Raw genomic sequence first — 20,669 nt, forward strand, 5'->3', positions numbered from 1 at the left:
GATTAAAATTCTCAGGTCATAATTTTATGTGTGAACGTGCAAGTAACTACCACTATTCATTTGTGGGGATTGCTAATCTGTTAATTTGCCTATAATCCCTCCTCCTCATAGTACACCATATGTCACTTCAATATTTCGATAAATATTACTGCCCATTTTAAAATGAGACCTTCATTTCATAGATTTCTGATTTATTTTAATATAAATATTGGCCTTGCTTCATAGAACAGATTTCCAAGAAGAACCAAAGACTAGAAATTGTCCTATGAGAATCCTATCATGTTCCTAAACTGGGATTGATTAGTCAAGGGAATAGTAATTCTCTATCTCACAAAGAATTCTTAGAGAATAAGAGTAAGCTTGGCACCAAGTTCCTCCCCCTTTACTCTTAGCTATAATCATGTTTATCATCTTACATTTAGCTCTGTTCTAAATTATAGAGTTTATATTCTTGAGGACATTGAGATGCTTCAGAGTTTTTTTTAAAACTGTATTCTGTTTTGAGTTACACAAAGCAATGAACATGTTTCCATATTTGGAGAATAAACTTATAAAATTCATAGAGAAATACTAAAACATGTTGGCTCATTACAGGTGACAAAAAAAGAGAAGATCCGATCATTATCTTACATTCAGTGTTTTAACCTAAAGGAATATCATGATTTAGATTAAATTCACATTATACTTCCTAATCTGAAACCAAAAAATAATAATGTCAACATTATTAAATAACAAAATAATTCTGGCATATACCTCAATCTGTGGGTGTTAATATACATATTGTTAAAATTCCTATTCAATATGGTACAGTCAGTATTAAAGGAGAGTATTCTCAATGAATATTAGGTTTGGGGCTGATATTTAATTAAATATGTTCTGAGATTGTGAGGTAATTTTTAAAAATCCTGTTATTTAAGATGTAACTATGACTCCTGAAAACAGAGGTTTGTCTTGGCTAAGATAGCATGTACAGTTTCTTTAGAATTATGCAGCAGAGTAATCAATAAATTAAAGACACATAGGTAGAGTGGAGCTTTCGCTATCATTCTTTCTACCCACCCTTGGACTTAGAGAATTTTGGGCTGGGTCCTTGGAGAAAATCAGACCCAGACATTTTTCCATAATTAGCTTTAATTCATTGCTGCTTCTACGGCTATAAGACTGATCTAAAGCTGGTCTTCAGTGAACACATTCTACTGGGAACTTCCAAACATTTATTGCCAGAATGCTTAAAACAGTTTCGTGACAAAGTCAGTCCCCTAAGATCAACCTAGTCTAGACTCATTATACCCCAGGGAAACCTAAGAACTCTGACATGTAGGAATGCACTAAAGTGACTTTGAAATACCTGTTCTGGCAATGATCCATATTCACATTTTTTAAAAAGAAAATGATGTTGCTCATATACAGTTCAAGTAGCCATACCCTATTGACAAGTAGAGACTATTCTCAATTGGGCATACAAAGAATATAGAAAGTTAAAAATTAATATTACACTATGAATACAAAATATTTTAAATAAATATTTTAATTCTATTGTTGACATTTACAAGTAGAAAGCATACAGTATGTTACAAATATCAAAATGTGAAAAATATGAATGTTACATAAGTAACAAATATAAAAAAAGTATTTTCTTACCTTCCCTGAAAGTAAGAAAACTATTCAGCATAGGAAAATATCAGTATCAAAAACACAGTTTAGGTGTAAAAAAAGTTTTTACACAGTATTAAAAAAAAATGATCTACAAAATGACAGAAAGTAAGTGTTGAAATCTCATTTCATATAAATTATAAAAACTGGGTACTTAGAGTAAATGTTATCTGGTTGGAAAATAAGTCCAATCATAGGCTTTCCTTAGGTCAATTCTTTAAAATATTAAAAGCATAGAAAATTTTTTTCAATAAATAACATTTAAGAGTGTCCTAAGTGCTGCTGAGAACATCATTCACATAGCAAGGTGGCAGTGTTCTGGGGACAACATGCAATCATTCTGTTCCTAATGGAAGCCTCATGAAAGTCAGGAGACCATAATCACTTGCTCAAGGATCCAGAAGTTTTAGACAATTCTATAAGAAAGCATTAAAGTGCTGAACACAATGACTTAATTTTAGTACCCACTGTCATGTAAAACTTACTCAAATACTCAGACATTTCTGAGCAACATCAAATACGGAAACTATCATTCTGAAAAGTGTTAATATACTTAATCTTTCATTCCATGATAGGAGGGTTCCTTTCTACACTTTACAAGGATTGGTTTAACATCAAGAATCTTGCAATGCAAAACATAATTATAATAATACAATGGAAACAATACACATACGCCACTGGGAAAGCACAAGTTCTTTTCTGCAATGGTAAAGGTATCAATTTTTAAAAATCACAAATCAAACACCGGTAAATAAGAAAAATTTTCCAAATGCTGCATGCCACATAACTAGTTACAAAACACAATGCATGCAGGGAAATAAATTCAACCACACATGTTTAAATTAAGAGTTGTTGTGAGTCTGTTTCAGCAGCATTGTGGTTATTATTTTTAAAGTTTTCCCTCCACCACTAGTCCGTACTGGACTGTTTTTCAAATGTGACCCAACCTAGTCGGCAAGTTTACAATGGTTTGAGCATTTCTTGTTTTTGTATTTTTACAGTGCCAGTACATAAACTTCACACATACTGTTCTGCTTCCCCATCTTTGGGGACTGGCTTAGTTGTCCCAGCTTTGGCTTCTTCATTTGCTGCTGCTTTTTCTGGAAGAGATGCCAAATCTTTAAAAACATCTACATAATGGCCAAAGCCAGGACCCCAGTTCAAAAGGTTGTCCCAGTTGAAAGTCCCTGCTTGCTGCCCTAGCTTCATGGGCAGTGTGTTGTCAGCAGCGCCTGGTGCCACTGCCTGGGTGCCCACAGGTCCTCCCTCGGCCCTGCGGCCATGGTACCTTCGAGGCTTAAGTCTTGCTCCGTAATTATCTTCATCATCTGCATCAGATTCATTGACTTGAGATAATTTGGGCATCCTGGAAGTATATACCATTGGCTTCTCCCTGTCATATTCCATTTCTGAGCAAGTGAAGGATTCATGGGAGTCACTATCAGAAGAGGATTCTGGAGCTGGAATGCCATCGGCTGGATTCCTTGTTCTAGACAGTGGCCTTCTGCAGTCCTCCTCTGAAGAAGACCTCCCATGGTCTGCACTGCAGATACTTGGGTTTCTAGGGCGAGGTGTGTTGAGCCTCTCCACTTCCTCAATAGAGAGTCCAACTGGAGGAGAAGATTCCAGAGGAATCTGCCCAATTGGCTGCTTTAGGCGACTCCCTGGTCTAGAACCATGTGATGCCATGGCCTGAGGACTCTTGCTTCTCCTTCCCAGCCTTGTGGCATAGTTGAAAATGCCAGGTTGGCAGGTGTCACCATGCATTTCCAAAGTATTACCATCCCTTATGGGAAGATGCAATTCCCTTGCTGGGCTGTTTCTATAGAATGTAGAAGATTTGGAGAAAGGGGCTGGACTGTGTCGAGACAGAGGGTTGGGAGTTGGGCATGCTGAGTGGCTTAGGGAGCTGGTTCTCAAACCTTGACCATATGAAGGCTGGTAAGTCAAACTGCTTGCTCCTAAGGGCATGGGGGATTGCCTTGCAAAACCTAGGGGACTGTGCCTCTGGATTGAAAATTTTGGTGTGTGGCTGCGGAACTGCTTGTAGTGTTGGATGATGTCAGCATCCGAAGGGGCGATGCTGCTGGCATTGTCAATGTCATAGTGCTCTATCTCCTGCTCTGGAGATGCCAAAGGGGCACTGGGGATAGTTTCTGAGTTGTGAGGAATATCAGTTTCATCATAGATAAGGTAGGGGTTTTCCCTTTCAATGATATCTGGTTTTGGGTTTCCTTCAGGCTGCTTCCTCACAGTCATGTCATCCCCGTACGGAGGGATATTGTCGGGGTCATCAAAAGCAACATTCTCACTTCCTTTTTTCTTCTTCTCCTTCGGTTTCTTCTCCTCTTTGGGATTTTTGGCCTTCTTCCCCCTGCACTGGTTACACAGGATAAGGCTCAGGACCAGGAGGGCCAAGACGGTTGCGCAGCTGCCCACGATGGCAGGCACAGCCCACAAAGGCAGGGAGATCTCTTCAGGGCTCTGACTCAGAACACAGACATGCCCTGCAGGACTTCCAGCTTTGCACACCTTCCCCTGAGGACAGAGGACGCCAAGACAGGCCACCACCATCTCACAGGTCCTTCCTGTGTGCGAGTCTGGGCAGCTACAGGTGAAGCCAGAGTGCAGGCCTGGCTCACAGCTGCCACCATTCTGGCACGGGTGGGAGGCACAGTCTCCAGGAGGGACACACCTGTAGGCATACCACTGATTAATGCACAGCAAATCACCCCAGCAGGGGTTGCTGGCACAAATGTTCGGGCCACGGCAGCCAATCTTCACCGAGGGATCTGTTTTTGAGATGGAGGCCAAGCTATGCTTCCCGCTGAAAGGAAGACTTTCTCCACCATACCACATAGAAGCAATGCAGCCATCAAAACCTGCTGGGAGAAGAAGCAGCAGTAAGGCTTTTTACAAAAAAAAAAAGCTTATAATACACTGCTGACATCTTGTAAAGAGAAGCTCCACAATCACCTCATATGAATACAGAACCTCAGTCTCAGTCATCGTCCAGCTGAAAGGTAATTAAGCTGTGCATCTTATAATATACATTAGCAAGGGACATAAGATTACCGTGACCAAACATGGGGCAGATTGCTTGAATCTCACTCATTCTGAAGATTTATGAATGACTTGGGCAGGCTGAATTTTCTTTTACTTACTCATTTGTTTATTTATCAATTCCCTTCCTTCGTACATTCCATATACCAAAAATTGCATACATACAAATAAAATGTATGTTTTAAAACTTGTAAAGAACATGAAATAGGCCAATGATTTCAACTACTAAATCATGCATTCCCATTGAAGGTGATAATGCACCAAAGGTGTGGAACATAGGTTCTTGGGGAACAAAAGAAAAAAATCTTAGCTATTATAATGGTCTGTGGGCCTTGAAAGGGAAGATAAAAACATAACTCTGGTGTTAACATATTATGACTTGGGGATGGCAAAGTTTAGACTATATTAAGTGTCTCCTTAGGGGAATGATAAAGATAAAATACAAAGTTAAGAAACACTTCATTACACTTGAGTGTGCTAGCACTGCTGATATTCCTATCTCAGGGCCCAACAATCTATTTTGACTCTACCAAAAAAGCATAATTTCCATTGGCTTGTTTTCTCACAACATTCTATGATCAACATATACGAAAGACTTGGACTTTAACTTTTATGCCTTAAATCTATTACTCTCACATGCATTTTTCCCTCTTATTTAATGCATCGTTCTACCATAGTGACATTCTCATTCTTGATATGTTTTACCATGTAGTTTTGTGACATCTTTTCCGTTTGTTCCTATACTCCTGATTTTCTTCCTATTACTTTGTCTCCTTTTCTGACTTATTCTCCTCTACCTATAACCAGTAACTCTTAGGGTTACTGAAGATGAGGTCCTAGGCTTTCTTTTCACTCTACACCCTCATGTTAGATGATCACAGCCATGTCCAGTACTTAAGTTACCTGCTTGACACTGACCACTCTTAAATACGTATTTCCAGCTAAAGTCTATTTCTGATTTCCAGCCCATCCATCCAAAGGAGTTTCTCAAAGATGTTTCAAACCCAAAATGTCCCAAACCAAATCTAATATTTCTCAGAGATATGCTGCTTTCACGGGGTTCTGCAGTTTCCTCTCTTGCTGACCTACTCTTCTTTGAGAGGTAGAAACCTCCTTGAATTTTACCATAATCACTAACAGTTTGGTTGATTATAGTTCCCAGAGTACTTCTTGCTTATCCATTCCTTACTAACTCCTCAGTCACCACACTAGTAGGAGCTCACAAGACATGTTGCCCAGATCCCACCTCATTTCTATAGATACACTCGTGCCCTCCTCCAATTCATTCTCCATGTTGTAGCCTGAATGATCTGTAATATTACTGCATATCTAACTTCATCCTACTGTGATTAAAGTTTTCAATAACTTCTCATTGCTCTGTAGATAAGACCAAAACTGCAACATGCTCAGGAAGTTGCTTCATTCTCCAACTTCATCATTTACCTATGACATTCGCCCCCAGTGTGCTGTGTTTTATAACTTTGACTTAAACTATTTCTTTTTTTTTTTCTTTTTTTTTGAGACGGAGTCTCGCTCTGTCGCCCAGGCTGGAGTGCAGTGGCCGGATCTCAGCTCACTGCAAGCTCCGCCTCCCGGGTTTACGCCATTCTCCTGCCTCAGCCTCCTGTGTAGCTGGGACTACAGGCGCCCGCCACCTCGCCCGGCTAGTTTTTGTATTTTTTAGTAGAGACGGGGTTTCACCATGTTAGCCAGGATGGTCTTGATCTCCTGACCTCGTGATCCGTCCGTCTCGGCCTCCCAAAGTGCTGGGATTACAGGCTTGAGCCACCGCGGTCGGCCAACTTAAACTATTTCTTTAAAAAAATTCCTATCAACATAAATTAACCTTTCATACACTTCTATCCTCCTCCTTATCACTCAGATTTATGTATAAATGTCAATTCCACAGCAAAATTCCCCTTCCTTTCTGTTTTTCACTGTATTTTAGAATTCTACATTCTTCATTTGTATTATTTATCACACAGAATAATGTGGTTACTTGTATAAGAATCTGATTAATGTTTGTCTCCATTAATGGTCTATGAAGAGAGTGGCTGTGAATGAATAAATAAATGAACAAATGTATACAAAATGCTTGGTGGACAAGCAAAGCATCAACACACTATGGACTGAATTACAACCTTGGTAAGAAAGATGCAAGCTGCTAGAGAAAGTGGTGGCTAATAGTTTATTACAAACTTTCTGAAGATAGTTATGACATTCTTAGGATATTTATAATTGATATTATCAGACATCAAACTACTTTTTTAAGCATAAATTTTATTGAATGAAATTGTACTGTATATGAGATTCATGCTAATTGTGTAGATTTTAGCCACTCATGCCACAAGAAAAAAACAATTACTCTTTGAAGAACAATTTTACTTCCCTTGTGACTCTACTTAACAGAGGCATTTACCTGTTTGGGCATCTCGATGTGCTTGATTGGGTGGAATTCCTCCAAGTGATATAGTAAGCACATCAAGGCCACCGAAGTCCTGAGTAGGGTGGATAATATCTCTGTTATATATTCTATCGACAGACAATACTGTGGCTGTTCCATTTTTCCCAATTAGAAAAGTGTGCCAGTGGCCATCTGCAACATACACTTCAGGAATATTTCTCTCCACTTTCCCAGCGATTCCTGCATCAGATGTAAAATGTACTTTGCCATTCTTAATCTGTAAAACATATTATAAATAATATGCAATTAAAATATGGTATGATTAAATCAAAATCATTAATAAAACTAAACTTAAATTTTTTGACCAATCTACAGCAGATAGAATAGCTGAAGAATCTGGTTGTATTAGAATGTACTTACACACCTTGTTTCTACAATTTTAGGCAACATACACTTTTATATTTAATAGCTTCAATGGTTTTCAAAATATTCTTGTATGTATACCTAATTTCTCAAAACACAATGAATTATTTTCCAGAACACAATTGAAATAATAAAGGGGAAAATGCCCATTTTAAGATAACTAAATTATACCTTTTTAAATTATTTGTATTCCAGTGACAACCTGCCATTGGAGTGTGTTATGCTGATTCGTTTAGTAAAAGGCCCACAGTACTAAAAAATTGTGAAAACCACTTGCAAAAAGAAAAAGCAATGCTCAGCTAAAAAGGAAGCATAGTTGAAAAATAAAGATGAAAACAATTGTTTTACCTCTCATCTTTTACACACAAATTTTAGGAAAAAATGATGCCTATTGTTTATATCGTTTATTGAGATCAAAAACTATGATGAACAAAGAGTGAATTCTTAATGAGGTGTCTGGGCAAGCCTTCACTTTGGCTGTCTTTTACAATTTATCTAAGGGATATTTGCTTTATTTTATTTTGTCCAGGAGAACATTGGGTAACAGGGTGCTCCCGCTCCAGTTTCCAGCTACTGAGTTTCCAGTATCCTGAGCAGACCATTTTAGAAAATGAGATAATTTATGAGGCAAGATGAACATTTGGTTCAGGGAGCATATCCCGTTACCACTGCCAGACAGAGCTGGTGTGTTGGCAGGGGGATGCAGTGGCACTGTTCTTCAAATAACGGGAATGAAAAGATGGATCAGTTTATTTTGTCACTCAGATCAAATGCTATTTCTACATGCAACAAACACATCTGGTAAAACTAAAAATCAGTTCATTTGTACTTTATGGAAAAGACGTCTAACACATTTACATATGTTATTCATATAGTAATATTTTATTAAAGCAATTTTTCCAGATAATAATATATTTCAGAACCAAACTAAAAAAAAACACAGAAAATTCTAGCTAAATGACAATAACATTTCATCAAATGGGCAACATCTCATGACACAGAGTAAAAACAGCAACCCTCTTTGGTTATAGCTAGAGTCCTTTTTGGAAAAAAAAAAATAGGAAAAGCCTCCTCCCAGCTCTTTCTTCCTAATTGATTTCATCATGTCATCCTTTTATTCAATAATTTTTGATGAAAGAGAACTTGGAATATATCACAAATTGGGGCGGATAAGAATATAAGTTCCCATTATAACATTCTTAACGTTTTCTTTCTCCCTGGCAGTACTGTACTTAACACTTATATAATTCCTCACTTTTAAAACGTCATGCTAATCTTTGCTTCATTTTATTTATTCATAAACAGTCAATGATGAACCACAGGAGCTGAAAAATTATTATCGCCTAGTGACCCAAGAGCCATTGTAATGTTATAGCACAACAAATTACTTATTGTGGGGATACAGGTGTAAGCAAGCCTACTGTGCTGCCAGTTGTATAAAAGTATATCACATGCAATTATGTATAATACATAATACTTGATAATGATAATAAATGACTATATTAGTGGTTTATGCATTTACTACACTAAATTTTTTTATCATTATTTTAGAGGGTACTGCTTCTAATGATATAAAAAATAGTTGTAAACCAGCATCATCCAGGTCCTTTAGATAGGATTCTAGAAGAAGGCATTGTTATCATAGGAGATGACAGTTCCATGTGTGTTATTGTCCCTGGAGACCTTCCACTGGGACAAGATGTGGAGGTGGAAGACAGTGATATTGATGATACTGACCCTGTGTAGGCTGAGGCTAATGTGTATTTTTTTCTGTGTTTCTTAGTTACTAATGCAAAAGTTTAAAAGTAAAAATAAAATGAAATAAAGTTTGAAATAGAAAAAAAGCTTACAGAATAAGGGTATAAGGAAAGAAAATATTTTTGTACAGCTGTACAATGTATTTGTGTTTTAATTGTTACTACGAAAGAGAAAAAAGTTAAAAAAATTCAGAAGTTTATAAACTAAAAGAGTTGCTAACTTTAATTTATTATTGAAGAAAAATATTTTTGATAAATTTAGTGTAACTTAAGTGTACAGTGTTTATAAAGTCTGCAGAAGTGTATAATAATGTCTTAGGCCTTCACATTGACCCACCACTTGCTTAATGACTCACTGACTCAGAGCAACTTTCAGTCCTATAAGCTTCATTCACAATAAGTGCCATTTGGGCAACACGAGAAAAGTTATCCCTACAAAAAATACAAAAAGTAGCCGGGCATGGTAGCGCATGCCTGTAGTCCCATCTACTTGGGAGGTTGTGCTGGGAGGATAAATTGAGCCCAGGAGGTGGAGGCTGCAGTGAGCTGAGATCATGCCACTGTACTCCAGCCTGGGTAACAGAGCAAGACCCTGTTGCCCAGGCTGTCCCCAATTCCCCACAAAAAAAATCTTCTATGTAACCTTTTACTGTACCTTTTCTATGTTTGGATATGATTATATACACGAATACTTTCCACTGTGTTACAATTGCCTACAGTATTTATTACCGTAAACATGCCATATAGGTTTGTATCACAGGAGCAATAGACTATTCCATGTAGCCTAGGTGTATAGTAGGCTGTACCATCTAGATTTGAGTAAGTTCACTCTATGAAGTTTGCACAAGAATGAAATCACCTAACAATGCATTTATTGAAATGTATTCCTGTCATTATGCGACTCATGATGGCATTTATTTGTTCATTTATTTAACTTGAATCTATAGAGCTTTGAATTCCTTATTCCAATTATTCTGTACCACCTGTGTTGCCCACTTAAACAAACAGACAAACACAAAACAAAAGAACTGGTTTAGAGTAGAAATAAAGTCCATCACATTACTGTTATTACAGAACATCAAATATGGAGCTATAAGGTATGGCATGAATGAAGAGAGATTTGTGAAATGAGTTAAATATTGGCCTACAAAGTTTTAAACAAGTATGCTTTCCTTTTGCCTTTCTCTCTGAAACTTTCTCTTCTTAATTTTTTTTTCTGAATAGACCCAATTGATTCTACATATTCTTCTCTCTCCTCTCATTGCTACTGCTGCCCATATCTGACACTGACACCCTGTCTCTCTTCTAACCACATGCAATCCCATGTACTCAACAGCCTTGCTCATTTTTCACAAAATGTCCCCATCTTCTGTCTGCGTGTGTGTGTGTGTGTGTGTAGAGAGAGAGAGAGAGAGAGAGAGAGAGAGAAAATGATAGAAAAGACAATGAGAGAGAGAGAAAGAGAGAGAGAGAATGCAAACCATAAGAAAGAGTTAAAGAAAGGGTCAGAAAAGGAGCCAAAAAAAAAAAAAAAAAAAAAAGGAAAAAGAAACCCTGGCGTCTTGGTGACCAATAAGCTAACTGATAAGTAGAAGTCCATCCTAACTAGCTTCCTAGTCTGTATAAGCACTTGATATTCCTGTCATCCAAATAATTTGCCTGCTTACAACAGCCACTTTCTTTCAGTTTAGATATTCTTAATTCACTGCTGTTATTTTTTCTTACCTATTCTCTTTACCTACCAAGCCCCTTAATCTTTGAAAAGCTGCTTTTCAAAATTTTCATACAAAAGTATGCATTTTGGTCTGTATTATCCATTTTTTAATTAATTAGCACTTACTTTCTTTTCAGGAAAAAAAAATTAAGTTATTGCTACCAATCTAACAAAATCTGGAGTTATATGCTACTGTCCTGTTGGAAATAGAATTTATGTTGACAAAAATGGATCCTGACATTGAGCTTTTTTCTTAGTGGAGAAAAAAATTTGTCTTTGATTTTTTTCAACCACATTATATTTTGACTAAATTCCTTGGCTTAAATATTTCATATGTCATTTAAATGGCACGAAGACTTGGAAGCAGCTTAACAGATAACACACAGACCTCAATGTCAAAGCCTCTCAAAACACATAAAATACGTTTCTTATAGAAGATGAAGACCTGTTTCTTTCTTTGCTTCTTTACTTTGTTTACTTCAAATACCATTTTCAATGAAAATTATAAGTACCAAATAATAATATAATACAATGGCTTATGTGTTCTCTTTTACAGTTGTTTTATTAACTCTGGAACTGGGTCCTTTGTTTCAATAGAGGTACTGTTAAAACCTGAAGATGTTCTCTTGTAGGGGATAAGGGTAGAGTCTCTGCCACTTGGCAGTAATATCTGGGGCCGCATAACTCTTTGTTGTGAAGTGCTGCTGTTTAGCAGCATTCCTGACCTCTACCGCTAGACGCCAGCAGTACTCTCCCACCTCCTAACTGTGACACTTGAAAATATCTCCAGATATTGCCAAATGTCCCCTGGGGGTAAAATTTTTCCTAGTTGGAAATGACTAGACTAGAGGAATTATCATTTGAGAAGGTAAGAAATGTTGGTTTTCATGCTACTTATTAAATATATTTATATGCAACATAATCACGGTTGGCTTGCACAGAGAAAAATTTTGAGGATGAAAGAGGCTGAAGTTTAGAAGTGAACATCTATTTTTATTTTTAGTATTATATGTTAATTAAACCTAATAATTTTCTGAACATATTGCTGTTTTTCTTTGTGAACGATCCCTGAAGTAATTATCAAATATTGACTAACAGATGAAAATAATTCAGGAAATCTAGATTTGTAATCTTAAGAATTTACTAAAATTTATATAAAAAATTATCAGTAGAATGATACAAAGTAATATTAATGGAAGGCAGTCAATACAACTAAACTAAAGAAACTGTTGGTCTAGGAGATGACTTATTTGTGGGAAAGAAAGCAGAATATAGATTCATAAATTCAGAAAGCTGAGAGCCGATGCAAAAATGGATATCTATTGAAATTATTCATCTGTATGTAATTTTAGTATCTTATTTACAGATAAGAAAAAACAAATTATGTAAAAGCCTAAAGATAAATCAAACCATTGTTCTTATGAAGTATAATTTTTAAGATTATTTAAAAATTATTTGGAAAGGTTAATTAAAATTATAATAAATTCCAAATATACTTCACAGAGTTTATATAGAGAATTGAATATATGCTCCAGAAATCATATAATTTCAAAATGTTTTTCCTTATTTCAAAATGTTTTTCCTTATTCTAATCCTGTCAATTGACATATACAAATCAGTATTTGAAATAATTGTTGGAGAAAAATATTTTTGTATTTCAAAGACACATTACATTTTTGGTTTGCTTTGTTTAAAAGTAAGAAAAAAGCGATATAAATTCTTACCAGAAAAATAGATTGCAACTCATTCTTTGTGTGCTGGCCTACCTGGCAGGGTTCTCTACTCTAAAGCACCACAAAAGTGTGTAGAAACCAAACCATTCAGATCTTTGTTACTCTGGCCAATGCCTGTGGAATAGTTAAGATAGATGACATTGGAATAGTGCCCAGCATTAGTCGGAACTCTAATGGGTTGTAAAGAAAAGGACAGAAATTATGGGAGGAGTGATTTAAACCACTATACGGCAGGCGGTCTAATCAAATGAAGTCACCATTAGCTTTTATCTCACCTTCACAGTAGTGTAATTGCTGCTTTCTTGGATATGGATTAAAATGCCATTCTCGCTTCTGGTCCTAAATTTTACCTCCAGACTGTTCACACCAAAAGGCTCCAACATAGCACCTCGTATGCTTTGCCTTAACAAATATTCCCGCTTCTCATTCTGACTCATGTGGTAGTCTAAGCGCCCTTTGCCTTCTAATGATAAGGCAGTGTCAGGAGTAAGAGCTGAAAGCCAAAGGAAAAAAGGGAAAATGAATGCATTCATTTGGCATTTCTTGGAGAGTTTTCTATAGTGACAAAAATATAAAAAGGACAATGAAAATATTAAGTTTTGGGAATTACTGTCCCCCAACTCTACTCTTTAAAAAATAGTCATTTATCAATTATTATATAAGTTGATTTCAAATGTTTACATCCATTTCAGAAGCATGAAACGTAAAATACTTTATGACAGTCATTAACCATTTGGGAAATACTTACTAAATTATTGGCCACATTATATAAATCATGAATATCTAAAGACATAGCCACTTGTTGGAAATATGTACCTGAAAAATTTGTTTGTAATCATTTTCACTGTGTTTCCAAAATATATGTTTGCATGATTAAAATAATTTGTAATCTTTAGTCTCTAGTATGCTATGAATTTGGACAAAGAAGTGTACAATCAAATATTTGCATCTGTAACTAACTTTATTTTCAGTAATCATCACATATAATTTATCATCACGTGTAATCAGTATGTATATTATAATTTATCATAATCTGAAAAAAATCCACACTCCAGAAATGTGGAAGTTTAAGTTATAGAAACAAATCATATAGCTAAAGAAAGAATATGAAGAAAATGAGCTCAAATATATTTCAGTCCTGAAAAATACACTTTAAAACGATACATTTTATAGTATGTGAGTTACATCATGATTTAAGAAAAAGCGCCTCAGGCATTTATCTAGCCAATGACTCATATTTCAGATATAATTAGGCTCCTACTTATTAAATATTTATTCATTAAAAATCACATGACAATATGTTTTCTATGTTTTCATGATCTCTAATATAATTACACACAATTACACTTTCTGCTAAGACCTTTTAGATTATATTATATCCTCAATTTTATTATGCATTTCTATTCATTTTCATAATATAATTGAATCAAATGACTTCTTAAATGTAGTCAGATATCTGCAATGGATTTAAGTAGTAACCACTTGTTTGAAAATGAAGAATTTTAAGAAAAGAGGAGCCATTAGGGGTAGTTAGTGAAATGTACAGCTCGAAATTACAGAGCACCAATTTCTAATGATGATGTGAACGTCATTAATGTCTAAATAATAACATTAGGGCTTAGGAGACAACTGATGAAAGGATTTTAAAAAGCAATATCCAAAACTAATTCTACCACTTGTACATTGAAATGAAAGTATCAACATTAATTTTAACATACGATGCCATTGTATGATGTTTTGAGCTCAGTGTTGAGTGATTTAGTGTGTATACCTTTTTATGCACAAAAATTGACCAGAAAAATATCCCCCAAAGGCAGATAATACGAAAAAAAAAACCAAACCCTAAATATAACCTTTGATCTTCTAGATTGCCTAGCATTCTTACAGCTAAAACAAACAAAAATAAGTGAATAAAATAATTTTAAAATGGAAGCTAGAGATTTAGTAAATAATTCTTTAAAAGGATATCATTCTTCTTCAGGTTACAAAAATATTTTTTAAATGTCACTGTATTTTACCAATTATTGCCCATTTAATATTTTTAATATTTAGAATGAAACCATAATTTTTAATCCAATTACATACTTGGGTGCATATATTTTACTTTTCATAGTTATTATAATTTCCAGGGGAAGATGGAAGACCTTACATACATTTTTCACAGTATTTCCCAGTGAGTCCCTCTTTGCAATGACACTGCTGCCACGACCAGTAATCCATACATGTGCCACCATGCTGGCATGGGCTGCGAGTACAAGCGCCTTCCAGCCTAGGGCATCTAAAATAAATCATAATGAGAACCATAAATCGCATAAAAGATGAGAAGAAGTTTGCTTAAACTCGATAAAATTTGTATTAACTTGTTTAATTTCAAGCACTCCATTATTTGAAGCTCAAGTTACAACTACATTTGGAGAAACTAATCAAATTAGAAGTTTTCCTAAAAAACACAGTCTGCCTCACACTAAAAAAGATTCAAGAAAAATTATGTCTTACATAATAATGAGAAAGATATGACAATTTCTTCTTTAAATTAATTCTTACTTGAATAAAATATCTTGGTCAAATAAACACTTTGGTTAATACATATTATCCAGGGCCATATATTTTTGGACACCTGTCTACCAGGCTACTCATGCAACTAATGTTTAATGAATGCCTACCATACGCCAAGTACTGTTCTAAGCATGGAAGTAAAGTAATGAAAAAAATAACCGTGCACTCAGGAAGTACTTATTTTTTTCTTGTGGAAGAGGCAGAAAGTAAAGAAAAAAATAGCTATCGAGAAAATCAAGGTGAGAAAGGGTATAGAGAGTTTGCAGGTTTGCTGAATCTTTAGGCAGTGAATTAATCTTAATTTTTAAGATTAATTCTTAAGACCTAAATAAAATAAGGGAATGACGTATATCTGGTAGAATATCATTTCAGCTAGAGGAAACAGCCAGTGAGAAAGCCCTGAAGTGAAAGCGTACTGCCATGTTTGAGAAACACTGAGGTCCAACATGGTTGGAGCTCAGGGGACAAGAAGAAGAAGAGTAGTTAGATATGGTCAGGAAGTTAAGGGAGATGGCAGATCACAAAAATGTTGTCAGTCAGTGTCAGGATTTTGGTTTTGAAGCTGGTTAGATGGGAAGCTATTGAAGCACTTCGAGCCAAAAAGTGAAAAAGTTAACTGACTTGTGTTTTAAAAACCATTCTGGTCCGGACGCAGTGGCTCATGCCTGTAATCCCAGCACTTTGGGAGGCCGAGGCCAGTAGATCATGAGGTCAGGAATTCAAGACCAGCCTGGTCAACATGGTGAAACTCCCGTCTCTACTAAAAATACAAAAATTTGCCATGCGTGGTGGCAGGCACCTGTAATCCCAGCTACTTGGGAGGCTGAGGCAGATAATTGCTTGAACCCGGGAGGCGGAGGTTGCAGTGAGCCGAGATCCCGCCACTGCACTCCAGCTTGGGCGACAGAGCAAGACTCCGTCTCAAAAAACAAACAAACAAATAGAAAGGTCATTCTGGACATAAGGTCTAACAGAAAGAGAGGAGTTAAAGGTAAGTCTAAAAGTTTTGTTTCAGTAGGTTTTGACCTAAAAAGATGTTCACGAAATATCTCTAAATGAAAAAAAAATGGTATTTAAAAATGTGTGTGAACATGGAGACAGATACAAAAGGATGCACACCAAAGCATGAACAATGGTGGCAATCTCAATCCTTTGTTTTTCTGCACTGTTTGATTAATAATAATAATGAACCAATGTGACTTTGTAACAAAACAGTAACAACATGTAGGAAAAGAAAGGCAAATGGCAAATGTTATTAAATTATTTAAGTTACAAACATTAGAAAGTATTTCTAGCTTTGCCAGTAGTAGTTTTATTTCTAGTAATCTCATCCAAAAAATAATGTGAGCAAAGATTTTTGTGAAAATGTGTTAATCACAGGGTAATTGGTATATTAATAAAACTGGAAACAACTGAAGTGTAAAGCAATAGTTAAAATATAGCACATTCACATTATGGGATACTAAGCAGTCACAAACATGACAATAACCTAGGAGTACTTGTCTCTGGGTGGTTAGATTATAGGTTAATTTTATTTTCTTCCTTGTATTTTTTTCAGAATTTTTCAAACTTCAATAATGAACAAAAGTAATTTTAAAATAAAATATGTAATTTCTACCATTCCTAAGTTATTGCTAGAAACCTAATTAGTAATCAAATAAAAAAGTCTTACAGTTCATAATTAATCAAGTTATTACCTGTTTTTAAAGCTGTATCAAGTTTTTAGGAATATGTATGTCTATAAGTAAAACTATTTAAGGTTAAATAAAGTTCTATGTGCCCATGATGGCTAACGTCTATATATCTCTATATGCTGGAACTCTTTTTTATATAATTTACCAACTTAGTTCATTTAATCTTCACAACTCTCTGTAAGAGGATAAAACATATACATGCACACATACATATATATGTAATATATATGTATAAGACTCTAGAAAAATATTAATTTTCTAATTAAATATCAAACTTTATGCCAAAATTTCAAAGGTGTAAATAAATATTTAAAATTCAAAACAATGTATATCATTTGGTATTTTTAGAGTTTTGAGAATAATAATTTCATCTTTTGATGCTCACTGAAGCATACTTTTTTTGCATTCTTTTTCTTTAAAACAGTAAGAAATAAAATTGCCATACTGATCTAGGATGCCTTGTGCTGCCAAAGCTTGGCTGGGTTCCAGAGGCCTTCCATTGACTGCAAACTCCATTATACACCCGACAAAATCATGGCTTTCCACGTGTCCTCTCCTCTGAAGGATTGGTTCTAGCGATCTGATACCTCCAACTGTGACTCTATTTGGCTGAACATCAAGAGTCCTAAATAAAAAATGGAAGATATAAATATTAGTGCCAAAAGATTACATTTTTAGTATGATGTTTATTTTGAAAAACAGTGAATATAGCTTTTTTTGACATTTATTATAGTGTGATAAATTTCAATAGAAAACATGTAGAAGAGTGTCCTATAAACACACAGAGTTGTTAGGCTTCCAAGTTATGAAAAATAATAAAATTTATGGAAATTATGTTTTCAATTAGTCAAATTAGATGTATATTATCACAATACTGAGTCAGTAAGAAGGAGCATACTCTCAGAGGGAAGATAAAATGCTATAGAATTAGTATCACCTCTAATATTTACATTACATTGCTCCTTCCCTGAAGAGATGATAAAGGATATCAGTAAGGTGATCAATGCAAGGGATGCCAATAAGTTGACTGAGGCAATGAATGATGCGTCATTATCCAGGTCTATTTATTTTTCTCTGTTTATGATTTTTTCCTATTAAAATCACTTATTTTCTGGTAGATTACTGCTGTGTTCAGCTTTAAGTGCTATGGAAAAATATCTGTTAATAATTTTCACATAAACTTTTGGAAATGCAGTTGAAAGAACTGGGGTCTTGATCCTACATGTTTTTCAGAATGAAGGTCATATACGATTATTTCATGAATCTTTCCAAAGACTACTGGCTATATTTAATTTCCTTTTCACCAATTTTATCCTTATTTCTACCACTTCATTTCACACATTTTAACACATTTTGCACAGTAATTATTGACTATTTTATATTATAAAAATTTGGAGAGGGAAATAAAATATCTTAAGCTTTATGTATACTTAGCATCCTGTAATTATTTTAGGTATACAATTTATTTTTAAAAAATTAAGTAATAATGAAAATTAAAGTAATCATATTCCTTACCAGTCATCTGAAACTGCCACATTACTGACAGTACAATATCCTGGCTCCTGGTTCTCAGAACAGGAGTCCACAGTTAAGGAGGCTGCCTATGAAGCAAAAGAAAGAAACGTTCAACTTTGGGTTCTATGGTCCCTATTAGCCTTTCCAGCCAACATTACCCATGACTTGTTTCTATGTGAACATGACTTGGAAACTATGATAACATCTTGATTTAATGTGTAAATCACATAATTATAATACTGAATCATGGGCACATGTTTCTTTGATATCTCAAACTAAAATTATGACTATCTATACCTATAAGAGGTAAAAGGGTACCTTTAAAAATCCTCTCCTGCTCCCCTGTTTTAAAGGTGAAAAAATATAAAAGTGCCATTAATCTTCTTTAGAATAATACACAATAGGTCTGAAACATCTTCCTGTAGATTACAATCTTAAGAAATGTGTTTATTGTACTGTCAAACTATGTTAACAAAAGCAAAGATTTTCTTTTCTTTTTCTTAATTTTTGATTTTCAAAAGTCTTATTCTCATACGATTTCAGCCATATTTACAAAAGGACTATGAAAATACAGTATAAATACTATTATAGCAATCTATGAAAATTTAAATATTCAGATTAAAGTTTGAAATATGTTAAATCAAGTAAGTGCTCTTCTCATTTTTGTTAAGAATAATTATCTATAAATAACATTACAACATATTTCTTTATAATCAGGATGTATTACTATAGATCACTTTACAGTATAAAATCCCCAATAGTATTTAAATAATGATTAAGTAGTCATTTTTACATTCTAAGGGATGCATATTCCCTTGAGACAAAAGCCTTCTGTTTAGTAGAACATATGAATACTCCTTTTGATTGATAAACAAAGTCATCAATTTATGGTTAAAAGGCCTAAGAATATGATAACCATAGAAGTCAGAGTCCTATATAATGAGTACCAGCAACTGAGGATGGCTGCAGTGCAGTCTAAGACCAAAGTTGTATATCCATATTATTGTATAATCTGCAATGCTATTGTGATGCACGTCCTTTGTTCCCCAAACTTCATTAAAATTTGATAAACGACAAACTTTGCACATTTTAGTTGCTGAAATTATAAGAAGGATGGAGTAGATCACGGGAATAACAATAATTCATTTTCTGAATGGACAGGAGGTTTAAAGATTTCTCCCAGTGCAGACAATAAAGCATTATTCTAAATTTATGAATGCCACAGATGGGGTTAATCCAAATTTGTTACATATATAGAAGATAAATATAAATACAATGCAACTATCTATTTATCAGGATGCTTATCATTTCAGGTTTATAAGAGCAAAGCAAATGTAGAAAACAGTGCAGGAAGATTAAGCAAGTTGACTAATAACATGACAAACTTAAATGCAAAGTTTTGGATACCAAATTTTCTGTATTTAAAAATGAGGGCACTTTCATTAGGAATGAAAATGATTGATTTCCTTAATATCCCACTTTTACCAATATTGCTTATGATTTTTAGGCAGTATCTATAAAATATATATTTAAATAGGAGACTTGCAAAAATTTATCTGAAGTATCTCACATTTTAAAAATAAAGACTGAGGTGAATGTGTAGTCAATTTATTGTTTATCAAATATTACTGGCTAACATATTCTTAAATGTTTCTAAGAGTTAGTTATTATAAGCTCTGTACAATAAACTCTTGTGAGCCACATGGATATTTTTGCCTTTTTTTTTCAAGTAAATTATAATGAATACAAACATTTGTAGGAAAAATGTATACTTCCAATTCTCTGGCAAGACATTCATGCCCCATTTAGTTAATTCTTTTGACAGTTATGATTATTTCCAGTTATCTGTAAATTGGGGTGACACCCAATCTCAAAAGCAATATTAGGTTTTTATAATTCAACTTCTGCTGCTTAGGTGACTATTTGATTGAACACATCTCTCTACATATATTATGCAAGTATCCTTGTAGAGATCCCTAAAAGTATCATAAACTAGAAAGTACCACATGGATATTTATAAATGCCTCAACTAGAAAAATAACCTTGGATAACAGAATTGTATTTTAGTCATTGTTAATATTTCACATATGTCTAAAAGCTTGCCGATACAACTCAAAGAATAATGGAGGAGATGTTTTATTTTAATAGTAAGCTCAT

At 34.6% G+C, this 20,669-nt stretch overlaps 1 protein-coding gene across 5 annotated transcripts in view; it reads right to left on the reverse strand.

The window, feature by feature from the left end:
- Positions 1-1,510: 1,510 nt before the first annotated feature.
- FAT4 (FAT atypical cadherin 4) overlaps positions 1,511-20,669 on the reverse strand; it is a 185,731-nt gene continuing 166,572 nt past the window's right edge. For 3 of the 5 annotated variants that reach the window (XM_021938782.2, XM_021938784.2, XM_021938781.2), the window contains 6 exons: positions 18,513-18,598; positions 17,443-17,622; positions 14,901-15,025; positions 13,023-13,240; positions 7,136-7,397; positions 1,511-4,538 (listed from right to left, as the gene is read on the reverse strand). In XM_021938782.2, coding sequence (XP_021794474.2) covers positions 2,671-4,538; positions 7,136-7,397; positions 13,023-13,240; positions 14,901-15,025; positions 17,443-17,622; positions 18,513-18,598 — 2,739 coding nt within the window. In that variant the 3' untranslated portion in view covers positions 1,511-2,670. The remainder of the gene's footprint in view (positions 4,539-7,135; positions 7,398-13,022; positions 13,241-14,900; positions 15,026-17,442; positions 17,623-18,512; positions 18,599-20,669) is intronic. The other 2 variants (XM_031664296.1, XM_021938783.2) reach the window with 1 other exon arrangement.

This window comes from Papio anubis, chromosome 3 (genome assembly GCF_008728515.1).
Source record: "Papio anubis isolate 15944 chromosome 3, Panubis1.0, whole genome shotgun sequence".
Taxonomy (NCBI): domain Eukaryota; kingdom Metazoa; phylum Chordata; class Mammalia; order Primates; family Cercopithecidae; genus Papio; species Papio anubis.